This window comes from Callospermophilus lateralis, chromosome 8 (genome assembly GCF_048772815.1).
Source record: "Callospermophilus lateralis isolate mCalLat2 chromosome 8, mCalLat2.hap1, whole genome shotgun sequence".
Classification (NCBI taxonomy): Eukaryota; Metazoa; Chordata; class Mammalia; order Rodentia; family Sciuridae; genus Callospermophilus; species Callospermophilus lateralis.
The window spans coordinates 16,577,794-16,592,078 of record NC_135312.1 but is presented as its reverse complement, the minus strand read 5'-3'; the positions used below and the strand labels follow the sequence as shown (position 1 = coordinate 16,592,078).

General features: G+C 42.0%; 1 protein-coding gene across 1 annotated transcript in view; it reads left to right on the top strand.

Moving 5' to 3' along the window:
• Positions 1-14,285, top strand: part of Adgra3 (adhesion G protein-coupled receptor A3) — a 107,581-nt gene that overhangs the window by 38,774 nt on the left and 54,522 nt on the right. The window contains exons 3-5 of the mRNA XM_076864257.2: positions 5,058-5,129; positions 9,742-9,813; positions 11,614-11,685. Coding sequence (XP_076720372.2) covers positions 5,058-5,129; positions 9,742-9,813; positions 11,614-11,685 — 216 coding nt within the window. The remainder of the gene's footprint in view (positions 1-5,057; positions 5,130-9,741; positions 9,814-11,613; positions 11,686-14,285) is intronic.

The window sequence follows — 14,285 nt, the reverse complement described above, 5'->3', positions numbered from 1 at the left end:
CAAAATCTGGAACTGTTAAAGTTGGGGATAAAAATACATTTTTGATGAAAAATTTCAAACACAGAAAAATGAAAAAGACAATACCGTAATCTCCCATGTAAGAGATTCTCTCCTCATATTTAGCAGTTCAGTATTTAGTAACTGCCATTGTTTATCCCTGTTGGAGTATACCAACATGCCCACGTGTGTGCTGAATTATCTGATGGTCAGTTGCAGAGATCGTGGCACTTTTTTTTACTGAGAATGTAAATGATTATGAAAGAGACGATATTCTCTGCATGTTGTGTCTTTATAAGTAACCTAGTGATTTTGTGGCCAACCATAATTCACTAAAAATATTTTTATAGTAAAGGTTAGTTGACATAATTTTGTCCCAGCCGGAGTTTATTTTATTTTTCCTGTTTATCCATCTGTCCACTTGCTATGTATCAGATGTCTCCCTCTCACTGGGCACGGCAGACCTTGGTCTTGTGGAACTTGGGATCTGTTGGTAAAGGCATTTAACAGCCCAGTATAGCATGGTGAGGCCTGTTGGGGCGGGGGGGGGGGGGCGGTGTGTGGAGGGCATCGTTATTTAGAGGCCTATTTCTGGAGGAAGGAATGGTGTTGAATCCAAGTCTCACGAGTGAGTAGGAGTGAGTCAAGTAGAAAAACTGTGGGGTCAGGGAGATTGAGGTGTGTGTTAAGGAGGAGATGCCCCGTAACACATACCTCAATGTGAATGTCTCGAGGTGAGAGAAGATGAGCCACACTGCCTGCCCGCCTGCCATCTCGCCTGTCCTTTCCAGTGCTAGGGACGGAACCCAGGGCCTCAAGCATGCCAGATATGTTCTCTACCATCGAGCTGCGTGAACCCTGGTCCGAAAATGGTCCTTTCTGGAAGCAGCTTGGACTGTGACTGGCACATGCGAAGAGAGAAGGATGGAGGAGTGAGTGGAAGGGAGGTGCTGGGGCAGGATGGGAGGTGAGAGTTGGAGTGGGAACGATGGGGAGGGCCGGGGACAGCCTTGTGAGGTACTTAAGCCTTTGACCTTTCCTCTGAGGTGGCAGCTTTTGGAGGTTTCAGCTGGAGCAGAGCCACAGTCAGGTTCATGTTGAGAAAGACCTCCTTAGGTGGAGAGGGGGGATGCTGGGCCTGAGAGTGGCATGTCACCTGGGTTAGGGTAAAGGGAGAGGATGGAAGGGGTGGCGATGCAGCATATTACCTCGTATATTTCTTTTTTAAACATACTGAGAAATTAGAAGAATTTTGCCTTCCTCAGTCCCACTTCTGGTTAGCTCTTTAGTCCATGTGCTTTAGCTATTTTCCTGTTGCTCTAGGTAAAAATTTACTTAGTTCCTTTAATACCTTTCCACTATATCGGTCCAAGATATATTAAATCCTGTCCACTTACTAACATCAAGATCTTGGTCAAAATTTTTAATCTTTCAGCACAGAATTTCCTCATCTGAAATAAGGATACTACCTCGTAGGGTGATTGTGAGGTCGTCCTGGCATGATGAGTGACAGACATCAGCTCACTGGATTTAGTGGTTTGTCCACATGAGGAGCCCAGGGTTAGAGCTGGGTTTCAGGCATGGCCTGATCCAAGGCTTCCTGTCTGTTGGGGTCATGTTATAGGCTCTTTTGTCTTTGTAGCAAGAGGCCACTGATGGCCACAGGCTCACATCCTTTCATCCTTTAATGTGGGAATGGCAGTCCCACCTCTGGTCAGACTAGGCTATTGTAATCATGCCAGTTTAAACCTTGTGCATTGGAAAGATCCGGACAGTGTTGATTAAGAGCCACATATGGAAAAATTTGAGGTATATTCTGTGCCATTTGGAGAAGGAGGGGAGCATCTCCCTAATCAAGAGAAGGCTACCAGCATTAAACAGAGCCCCTAGACCTGTGCGCAGTGACCACCTTCCATACTCAACAGCTGTCCTTAGTGCTGTCATTGTTGTATTCTGGAGTCTTTCATAGGTGCTACCGTTTTCCATCTCTATCTAGCCTCAAATTTTTAAAAATTTCCATTGACTCTGGTTTGTTCCTCTGCTTTTTGCCCTATAATAAAATGGACAGTCTCTGGCGGCTCTACACTGGGTGTCAGTACTTGTACCGGCAGGGTCACGGGACCAGCCAGTGTGAGCAGCTGTTGCCCTGGAGCAGGTCCTGAGATGAGGTGGGAGTTCAGCCAGTTAGTTTGGGAGCCGGACAGTGAGGAGGAAGGACAGAAAGCCATTGCTGGTGCTCTGCTGAGCTGGTCTGCAGCAGGCTCCCTGGACTCGGAGGGAGCCCTGAGGTGCAGGCCTCAGACCGCCCAGCCTGCAGCTGGGATAATGTCCTTGTCATCTCCCTTCCCAGGGCTGTTGCCACTCTCCATCTCTGATCTTCACGGGTAGATTCTCAGTAGGTGGCAAAAGAAAGCCACAGAGGAAGGTTGCATGTACAGGGACCACTGTCCACTGCTGTGGCTCCCTGGACCCTAAGGGATCCCCTGGGCTGGGGCACACAGGAAACTTCATCTCTGCATGATTTTCCTTTTCTGTTCAAATTGCTAAACCAGGGACCATCTTCTTACAATTAAGAGCTTAAAATTTGGTTGGAAATATAAAGAGAAGTGTAGGAATTGAATTTACTGACAGTCTTCTAAGACTTTATTATTGTCTGAATATGTTTTGGGAAGCTTCCTAACCTTTTCTGATATTTTTAGTTAGTTTCTTTTCTTTTCTTTCTTTCTTTCTTTCTTTCTTTCTTTCTTTCTTTCTTTCTTTCTTTCTTTCTTTCTTTTTTTAAGAACATACTGCAGAGCCTAGAGGGAAACCTCCTTCTCTGATCCTAGGTCAAGGTAGCTGCTAATGTTTAAAATATTCTTGTGAAACATACAGTCTGGATTCTGGTCAATGAAAAACATCATAACAGCAATCAGATCATAGGTTTTATGTCTGTGTTCAATGATTATTTCCTTTTTAAAAGAAGTGCGGTTTAGATGTATTTAGAAAATCCTGACTCTGATGAGCCAGGGAGATGGTGGCATTGCAGTCCTGACCCTGGCTCCCTTGGAAGGGGCGCAGGATGTGGTTAGAAGCAGGTAGGCAGGGCTTGGAGGCTGGGGTTCTCTGGAGGCCATGTGGATCACAGGAGCCACAGGACATTATCCCAGAGAAGCAGTCTTGCAACTTTGTAGTGGGTCTCTGCTCCCATGTAGTAAGCAGGCTGGGCAGTGTGGTGAGCCACAGGACAATGGCTTGTCAAGAATGCTGGGCTCACAGGAAATGAGTAACTCCCGCCACCATGCAGAGGGTAGCCTCATCAGAAAGTCTTTGTGAATTTTATGGGAAGCCTATCCAGAAGATGACCCCAGTGTTGCAACTCCTACTGTATCGATAGTTAAGTAACCAATATGTTATGAATTGGGCCATATAACGGTTTTCATGAGCTGGTGGGGCAGTGGAGCCGGAGGGAGGAGACCCCACTGTGCTCTCTGCAGTAAGGCTTTCATGGAGTCCTTTTCCTAAGCGCGAGTAGAGAAAGGAGTCCTGATGCTTTCTGAACTGCAAGGCCTGTGATGGCAAACTGAGGATCTCCGAGTAGTTTAGACTGCCGGGGCATGGGTTGGGCTGTCCACGTCGGAACAGTCGTTACTAAAGATCCCCCAGACACAGGTCCCTCATTATGAAAACGGATAGCACCAAGGTCCTGGGTCTGTTTCTGGGGAAGCCTTTAAATCTCAGCTGAAGTATGTAAGGGACTTGGGAACCCCAGAGGTACCTGCTGTCCTGGCTGGTGTTGATCTTCCTCTGTACACCTGTGGTATTCACTGATAGTGTGGACAGGTGACATAGGAAGCCCCAACCTGGCGTGTGAGGAAGGGGCCGGTTGGCATTGTTAGGTCAAGACTTCTGGGAAAGAGCAGCAGGAAAAAGTGTCTGCATATGGTCTGGCTTCAGGCCCAGACGGTGACTGGAAGCCATTCTGACTTGGCGGACAAGCTTGCGTCCCGACCAGTAGGCTCACCTCAGGGTGTCTGGCACAACTGCAGTGTGGTCCAGCCATGGCAGGAGTGTGGTCCCAGGAAATGGATGGTATCTGACTTCTAAGCAGGTGTCTAGCCGAGGGTCTCCATCTGAGCCTGGGTCCTGGGTAGATAGTAGCAACTGCCTCAGCCTGATGCCCACAGCCCCACCCGAGAGGGATGTACTGAGACACTGCACTGAGACACTGCTGCCCCCAGTGGTAGGGCCTGGCGTGGGTGTGCAGTAGTGTGCTTGAGAAGGATGAGTGTGTCAACTGTGACTGCTGTGGGTGCCCAGGAGATAAGGCCTTCTGCATCCTTGTTTTGAGCTACATAGTGTGATTTTTACTTATTCCTCTTTTTTTGTTTTTCATATTGGGAAATGAACCCAGGAGTATTCTACCTCTGAGTTATCTCCCCAGTCCTTCTAAAAATTTATTTTTTGGCAGAGTCTTGCTGAGTTGCCCAGGCTGGCCTCAATCAAGGTGGTGACCCACCTCACCCTCATGAGGAGCTGGGATTCCAGGTTTGCGCCACTGTGCCCAGCTTTACATATCGTGATTTACTGCATATTTTTTTTGTATCTTCACTTTATAGAAAACCTAACTATGGAAGCCCAAGAAGAAAATAAGTGTGAAGAGCTAAGTGACATGAATTTTGGATTGGGTATTTTTAAACACATTGTAAAAAAACTCAATTTAATGATGTTTGTCATAAATCCAGCAACTAGTGAACTTTGATAACCAAATTAGAGTATACTAAGAAAAAATTGTTTATGGTTATAGTTTAGTGATGATTTAGATTTGAATAATGGGAGGACCATGTCCCTTTTAAGACATATGCCTTTCTTCCTGTGTTGACTGAAACAAAAGGCTTTGGAGCCAGGTTTTTCTAATTTGAATTCTCACTGTCACTGCTGTCACTTGGCCTAATGTTTCTGGTTTCCATTTCCTCATGTCGCTGCTGTTAGTGTTGCTTTCTGTGCAGCAGGTAAGTGTAGTCGCCTGAATATTTTTGACAGTGTCGATCTGTGAGTTACATTTATTTTGTTTTTCACAGGGACCTCCGGAACAATCTGATAAGCAGTATAGATCCAGGTGCCTTTTGGGGACTGTCATCACTAAAAAGATTGTGAGTATTTGAATTGCTCACTTATGAGTTTGGAGTTGTGTATCTCATAAGCAGCTATTAACTGACTTTACCATGATAGAAAGTAAATGATTAGTAATTTCTAGAGGCTCACCTGGCCAGGTCCCCGATCAAAGAACAGATAGTATTTAATATGTGTAGCTTAGGAGGAGGTTAATTTACACAGGTGTGATTGGTTTGGTGGTAGGTAGTTGTGTCTTCCGTATGCTAATAAAATCATTAATGTGGCAGCTCTGCGGGTTGACATAATCTATAGATGAATTTCAAGTTATGACTCTATTCAAACTGTCTGTAAATCAAGGCGCCTTTCTATAATGATGTGAAATGTTGCAGATTTCATGTATGTTTTTTAATCTATGTATTATTATTTCAAATTCTAAAGTCTAGTTGTTGTAACTTCCAAAGCTAAACAACCCCTTCCTTCTTTGGGTTCTTTTTGTAGTTGCTCACTTTTGAGATGTGACTGCTGAGATTGTCCCACCATCCTGCATTTCTTCCAAAAACAGTTGTTCACTAGCTGCTTCCCAGGTTCTGTCTTCTCCAGAAAAGCTGTCAGACTCTTGAGAGAAAATATATAGTGTAGGGGAAGAACAGTAACTTTTTTTTTTCTCTACTTTGTAAGTTCTCATCTCGGACTCATCTAACAAAGATTCATAAGAGAAAAACAGAGGTTTATTAGCATGTGTATTTCCTTATACACAAGGGAGAAAACCCAGGAAAAGAGTGTGTCAAAGGGTTGGTTCAGAACTGTCGGATGGAACATCTTCAGCAGAGAGCAATATAGTTTTAGAGAAGTAACAGGACAAAGGATAAGCACCTTGAGTCTCTAGGGGCAGCAATTTGTGGGAAGGCAAATATATGGGAAATGAATAGTAGATAAAGTCTAATTAGTAATGTTTGCTGTATAGAGTCCTCTGGTGCTTCCTAGGCTGATAAGGCTCCAGAACCCTCTAGAGGCCAGGCTTTGTCCTTCCTAGAGGAGGTGGAGGGACACCTTTGCAAACTTATGTCCTGCTTTTAGTCGAACAAGGAGAACACAGAGACTTTCCTTGTATGTTTTGTTCTTATGTTTCTTCTGAGTTGCCATCACCTCAAAATCATTCTTGTGCTATTTTCCCAGGGGTTTTTTTTTTAATTACTACTGTGTGTGTGTGTGTGTGTGTGTGTGTGTGTGTGTGTGTATGGACGTGGAGATTGAACCCTGCATGCTAGGCAAGAGCTATGCACTGAGCTATAGCTATAGCCCCCAAATTACTACTTATGTAAATAATATATCTTTCATCTAAGACATAGCTAGAGCTTTTTCCCCTTTTCTCTCTGTTTGTCAGTCTTGTTTGGAATTCTGTAAGATTAACAATAGCAGGAGTTAAAGGATTTCTTTTCAGCCTGCAAAATTATTTAAATTTTAATCAGGTTTGTAGTGGGGAGCTTTTATTACCATAGCTCTTATTGGGGTGAGTAGTGGCTCATTGTTTGTATCTGCCTTTGCCTACTCTTAAGTAGAAGCCCAAGGAAGTCTGAAGGAGGGATTGCTACCAGTTTTCTTATTTTCTATTCATTCTGTACTTGTATTATTTTGTAGTTAAGGCTTTTTAATGAAACCAGTAAAAAATTGGCCTGGCCTGACTAGGGTAGGTCAGTGTTATTACCGGAGACCAGGGTTAAGGAGTCAGAGTGTGAGAAGCACTGGACACTAGGTGGGCATCAACGTGGTAGCAGGTCAAGCTATGTATGGAGCTCAGTAAAAGTAGTATCAGCCAGGTACAGCAGCGTCACCAAGGCCATGGCAAGGCAGGGATCCAGGTGAGTTGAGTTCAACAAAAATTCACCAAGTCCATCTTTTGCACTCCATAGCGGGCTAGGCTCTAGAGGTACCGGGTGAGTCAGGGAGTGTAGTGGAATCATAAGAACCCAGAGTGCGGATGTGGACATGGCATCTATTCACAGAGGCTGAGCAGGAGTCTTGGGGCTTATTAAGACTCCATCATACAGATGCAGGCAGGGGTGCCAAGCATGGTCCTAAATAGGTGACACAGCCAGATAGAGTCCCTGGAGAGAGAGGGGGCAGCAGGGAGGCCAGGTCCTTCCTTTGTGCTTCTTGCCATGCTGAGCCACTTGGTTCCTGTGCTGAGGAACCGAGTCCTCAGGTGGAGGCCTGACCTGCCCTGTCTGAAATGGTGGAGCTGAAGTTGATCATTGTTTCAGCTGTCCTTCCTGGTGATTCTAATGCTTTTAGACCTTCTAGAATATTCTTTCCTTTAACATCTAGGAGAGAACGTGACATCATATTGTCAGATAGGATCACTTACTCTTCCTTTCCTCTGTGAGTCATGCCACTGTATTCACAGCTCTGCTGGTGATAGAAAGGTTAATGCTGCTGATATAGAGGTTGAAGGACACTTGACTCTTTGTTAGAAGAATTAGTTTCATTGGGGGTGTTGTAGAATACCTTAGGTTCACCGTCTAGTACTTTGTCCTAAATAATTTCTCCAGGACTACTACCTAAAATAAATTTAATGACTGGTAGTGTAGTGGGCGTCACCTTAGCATTTTTTCATAGCATTACACATGAAGTTGTCTGTTGTGTTCTTGCTTAGGAAGGTAATTGCCATGTATAATGCTCTTCTCACCACAAAATACATTCTTAAATCTAATAGCTGACTTATAATTGAAGGGTCCCTAGGGCCCACAGCGGGCAAGCTGAAGGGTCCTATGTAGGCTTGGTGGATGTGGATATTCTGCAGTGGTGTTTGATGGTTGCTTGTGGATATACATAGGCACCTTTTCTTATGAGGCCTTATATCATTCAGTTGAGCATCCTCCTCCACAGCCACACATAGGTCTTTTATAAGCATCTCAAGCCTTTGCCTTTAGTTTATAGGTAACTTGAATGAGGAAGATGAAGTGGTTTTCTGAAAATAAACTACCAGAAGTAGGTGAAACCTAGACATTCAGTTTTTCTTTATCAACAAATTCAGGCTGAATCCTCAACCCAAATGAAAACCATATGTTATTAATACCTAAATTCCATTTTAAGTAGACATAGCTGTAATGAAATTATTTCCTAAAGAATCAATGGTGATTATATCATTTAAAGCTCAGAAGAAAGACAAGGTCATGAGTAGAACCCAGAAGTGCTTATTTAAGCAACAGTTCATGAGATGGTGCTTACTTTTTTTAAATGGTAAAACAGAAATCGGAGGAAAATCTATTGGGATTAATTTTTTTTTTTTTAAAGCCTTCCGCCCCCATAAAGAGCCTGAGCTGTACAAAAAGCAAGATGAAGGTGTGTACTGCTTGAGGTCTTTTAGCTAACGTTGCCTTAGAGGAGGGCAGCACTGTGAAACTGTTGCCCACCAGGATTATTTAAGGCAGCTTTTGAATACCCCAGGGAAAAACTGAATGAGTATGTACCTGTTTCAAATGCAACGTTCTCACAGTTTATGTCAAACTAATACATCTTCTGCCATTACCAAATGTACAGTTTGGGATCCAAAGGTTTTCTGTTGGAAAAGGTACTTCAAATCACTTTCCTAGAGTAAGCCAAAGACAGTGTACTTCCCGTGACAGAGAAGGGTATGCATATTGAAGAAAACATGATAAAAGTAATACTCAAAAAGTTTTGTTTAGAGAGCTTGTTCTAATTCTTTCATTGAAATTTGAAGTGTCTTGAATTATTCACAGCCTAACAACTAATAATAATTAACATTTGTTGTTGTGGAGGTTTCTTGCAGCATTCCCTGTGTTCACTGATGAACTGGGATGAAAGGCACACCGTTCTAGTTCAAAGTTGTAGGACATGTCAGTTGTTATCTCCCAACATAAACTTTTCACTTACAGCCAGGGTGGGTCTCTGATTAAATTAAAATTAAAATTGTATTTGTGATCCATAGTGTGAAGTACAGTCAGTAGAGAAAGAACCCCAATACCAACTAAAAATTCTGCATAAATGAAGAGGAAAACATTTCCTAGATTGAGAAGAAAAAATATTTAGAAAAATAACATTCATTAGGACATTGAATTTAGGACTAACTGTAAAACATAATTAGATCATTACCTAGATATTGTTAATTTGGCTTGAGACTAAATGATAGACCTTTAAAGTAAAATTAATTCAGTTTTTAATTACAGTTGAAACTTTCTTGAGTATTTTAAGGAATGAAGTTAGAAAGCATTGAGTTTCAAGTGTTTGTGAGGAAATAAAAGTTTCATCATTTTGATAATTTCTCCTTTTCCCCATTATCTCTTATTTGCTGGTTGAGAGTGCCCAGTGTAATTTAGCTGTGTAGGTCATCTAAGGAATTGTATCTCAGGCAGTAAGATAGATGGAGTCTCATGTCTACTGTTCCAGGTTTATCTTGAGTATTTTGGTAGGAATAAATGCTTAAAGTGTAATTAAGTAGCATTTAATCTTGTATGCCAGATGTAAATGCAAGCAGGAATCATTATCTCAATTGAGGTGGGTAAATATCCCAAAGATGCAGAAGAGAAAGGTGTTTCATGATACCTGGGTGGTGTTCTCCAGTATGGGAGGTGTGAGATCTTTATAAATGGAGAGAACTAATTGAAGACACTTTCCCCCCTCTCTCCTCAGGGACCTGACAAACAATCGGATAGGATGTCTAAATGCAGACATATTTCGAGGACTTACCAATCTGGTTCGGCTGTAAGTACCTTTTCTTTCCTATTAAAACATAAGGAGGCATTTGAACCAGTCCCCAAATGTTTATGAGCAACTATGATGTGTTCCATCTTGAAGTAGCAACTGCAGGGTTGCAGAGGCAATAAGGGACAAGGGAGCTCACGGTCTAGTCATGGGAAGGCAGTGTCCTCTGAGTGTGATGCAGGTGGAGGAGCACTTATCCAAGACGCTTAGGGACAGAGCATTTCAGATTTTAAATTTTTTTTTTTTCCTGGATTTTGGAATATTCGTTACACCTAGTGAGGTCTCTTGGGGGTGGTACCCAAATCTAGACACAAGACATGACTTCCAGCAATTGTTTGGAATAGAATGATTTGGATGTTAGTGAATAATCATTTGGAGACATGAAGGTAAAACAAATACTCCATTGTTTTAGTCGCATCTCCCCAAGTTAGCCTCTGTTAATGATCTGATATATATACTTTCACATTTTCTTTTTGTTGACCCCACAGATATAGAAGCACATGCAGAGGGTTTTAAAAATACATTTTATCTGAAATTTTTTATTTTAAAAAAAAGAAAACCCTAAAGGCATGTATACAAGCAGGAGCTGTCACTGCCCCCATCATTCTTCCCTCTCCACACTTAAGTTCTCCATCGGCATGGGTGTCACTCTGTCCCACACCTGAAGGATTCAGCCTGGACCCTGGAGGAGCGCTCTGCCCTGCTGAGCCCTCACCTTGATTTTTGAGAACACTGGTTCTGAATTCTGTCCATTCTTGTTGCTGCAACAGGCATCTAACAGATCCTAGGGGGAGGTGGAGGTTGATCATGCTGCCATTTCCTAGAGCCCTCTGTCCCATTTTAATGTTGTAGGCACCTGAAGGTCAGGTGAGCATGCCTGAGTAGGCCCCTCCCCAATTCCTATCTGCCCTTCCCTGTTTCTAGCTGCCAGAGGCACCCAAGCAACATGCTCTCTGCTTCAGCTCCTGAATTCATGGTCAGGTTTTGGAAGAAATACCCTGTTCAGTCAAGTGGGTATAGCAAAGCACTCAAGACTTGAGCATCGGGTTCACGAGTTTAATTCCTGTGAAACTCCACAGGGTTAGGTTATTAAGCTACCTGATGTGGGGTACTGGCGGTCAGGTAATTTGCCCAAGCCCAACCTTGCAGTGTATTCCGAGTCTCCCTTAGCGCCTGGGCTCTGGCCATTCTGTTCTTGTTTCCACCAGTGAGGGTGTGTTGCTGCTGCTGATCATGGTTCTTTACCTCTTCTTGCTGCTAAAATTTTAATTCTTGTGATTTCTTATTTATTTTTACCATTCTCTTTGCTGCTTTCCTTAAATAATGCTGAGTGAACACACGAAGAGTAATTCCAGTGGGAATTTAGTACACCTTTTAGAAAAAGGTAGACAGATAAAATCCTTCTCTAGCATTAGTCCATTTTTTAACAGTTTGTTTACTAGTTCATATTAAATGTTAAGAATGATTTCTTCAACCTCAGAGGAAATATTTATTAGTAGCTCCCTCTTTGTAAGAGTTAAAACAACTTTCATGAGTTCTTGATAATATTATGTAATGATCATAGAATATTTCTAAAAGTTTAAAATAGTAAAAAGTGATACATGCCTATTTATTTATTTATTTATTGGTTCTTCTTAGTTATACATTGAAAATAGAATCCATTTTGATAAAATTATATGAACGTGGAATATGTCTTATTCTAATTAGGTCTCCATTCTTGTGGGAGTATATGATGGTGGGATTCACTTAGGTATGTACCAGTGTTTTTAAAAGTGAAATTACTTTTTTTTTCCCCCACAGGAATCTTTCAGGGAATTTGTTTTCTTCACTTTCTCAAGGAACTTTTGATTATCTTGGCTCATTACGGTCCTTGTAAGTAAGGATTCTTTGTCCTGTTTAACATGTGTTAACTTTTGAAAATTAATATCACTTATTATTTGGTCTAAGATATTTCATAAGCAATATCTTGTGAATTTTCAAAAATTAGGCTCTTACTTGAGGGCCTGCATTAACATGGAAAAGCATACAGTAAATCTCAGTAATGCGTTTCAGACTGGAATGGCTAGTTTTTCCTCACAATACTGTATCAGTGAAATCTATATTCAGAGTAAATAAATGGGTAATTGTTTCTTTCTGCCTTTTCACATCAGGAAATGTTTTTGTGGTTTGACTAATTAAATCCTCAAAGTATAAACTATTCCTTCTTACGAAGACTTTGTTGCAGGGTATTTTATACCGAAAGGATTCAGTTTTATCCTGCAATCCCTGCTGTACACTGAATCTACAATTTATTACTAATGTTTCTAGGGGTGTTTATTGAGAAGACTTGCTTTATGAAGTCAGTGTAAGAGCTTCATACAGTTCTCTGTCGCTTTAGAATTGGTTCATTTTTTTTTTTTTCCCTCGGATGCAATTTTGTTAACTGAGAAATTGCACAAGAGTTATTCTGAAAGTAAATGTATATCAAAATAAACCTTAATCTATCCCAAATTATGTTACACTAATTTCTGTTGGAATTATACTTCAGTTTGTTGTTTTTAAAATTTTCATTGTCTGTAATATATGGAATCGAATCTTTTTCTAGGGGAAAAAATTCTTCCCTGCCACATGCCTCTGTTTAGTATGTGCTGAGTTCTCTCTTTCTTCCCAGCCCCTCCCCCCTTATCTTCGTCATTGTCCTCATCTTTTTTGAAGTGCTAGGGACTGAACCCAGAGCTTGAGTGTGTTAGGCCAGTGTTCTACCCCTGAGCTCTGCCCCAGCCCCTTTCCTTTTCTGAACCTGTCATTAGAGTCTCATGTAGCAGTTGCCATTGGATGTAGCCAGTGGGTTCCAGCTTATTACCATCCTGTAGGAGGTGTATGCACTGAAGTCCTATGGGGTCACTCTTATCTGGTCTTCTTGCCACAACTGTTCTTATCCAGAGGGCTAACTATGTGTGAAAATAGCTCCTTTCGACCTTTTGACCCCTTTTGACACACTTAGTGGGCTCAAGTCAGCTGTTTCTCTGTTTTTTTTTTTTTTTGTTTGTTGCAGTGCTAGGATGGAATCAAGGACCTGGAGCAGGCTAGGCGAGCACTCTACCCCTGAGCCGTATCTCAGCCCACTCTGAAATTTAGGAAATAAGATTGCATGCTGGGTGCAGTGGCACACGCCTATACTCTCAGTGTTTGGGAGACTGAGGCAGAAAGAGTATAAGCTTGAGGCCAGCCTGTGCCAAATGGGGAGACTCTGTCTCAAAATGAAATAAAAGGCAGGGGATGTAGCTCAGTGATGGAGTGCTTGCCTAGCATGTATGAGGACCTGCGTTCCATCCCTGGTACCGTGGGGAAAAATTTAAAAAGGGAAAAGAAAGAGGAAGGAAGGAGAGGGGATGGATGAGTAGAAGCAAGGAAGATGGCAAAGGATAATCTGCCTTCTGAGATTTTTGAGCAGCTGGAATGTGGCAAGTATTTCCAGCCCAGAACTGGGAAACATCGCAGTGTTTGTACTCAGCGGTGTTAGGAACTGAACTGACCAGAAGGTGGAGCTTCAGAATCAGAAGCCAGCCAGGTCTTCTGTCATTGTCTGTACACTTATCTTCCCTTGGCTTTGTTTCATCATGTCCCTTTTTTCCTTTTTTCCCCCCTGTGCTAACACCCTGTTAGAAGCATGCACACTTAGGCTTGCTGTTTGCACTTAGTTGGTTTATTTTTATCAGGCATATTCCATTCTATCTTAGTATGTTTTGTTCTTCCTGTTCTATTCTCCATGCTGGCAGGGGCAGCATCTTGTAGTTTTTTTCTTAGCTGGATGCATATGGCATATGAATAGTCAGGGCTTAGGAAAAGGAGTGCCTGCAGGTTATTGTGCTTGTGTCCACGCTTTGTGTGTGTACTCTTTCTTTGGGTATTTCATCCAATCTCAAATTACGATGCTTTTTCTGCCTCATATAAAGCTAATTCTCTGCTTTCTTTCATATCAAATATGCAGTATTATTTATTTATTTAGTTTTGGTGGTGCTGGGGATCAAACCCAGGGCTTCAGGCATTCTGGGCCAATGCTCTACCACTGAGCCACATTCCCCAGTCCAGTTGTGAAGTATTCTTATTTTCCTGTTTGTGATTTGTTGAATCTTTATCTTTTAAGCCATGGTGTCACTTGTTGCATAGGAGGAGAAGGAAAGGTCAGAAGTAGTCTCTATCCTTGAATGTACAATCTAGTCAGACATCAAAGAATTTAGGCACACTGAAGGCTGGGGGTTGTGGCTCAGCATGTGTGAGACCCTGGGTTCAGTCCTCAGTACCATATGAAAATAAATAAATAAAATAAAAATATTGTGTCCATCTACAACTAAAAAAAAAATTTAAAAAAGGATACAACCACACAGAACATTCCTATATTATTTTATGTTGTTATTTCATTGCCAAAATCAACAGGGGAGAGTGTAAGCATTTAGATCTTTCAGCCATGAATATGCTGAAAAATTGAACTC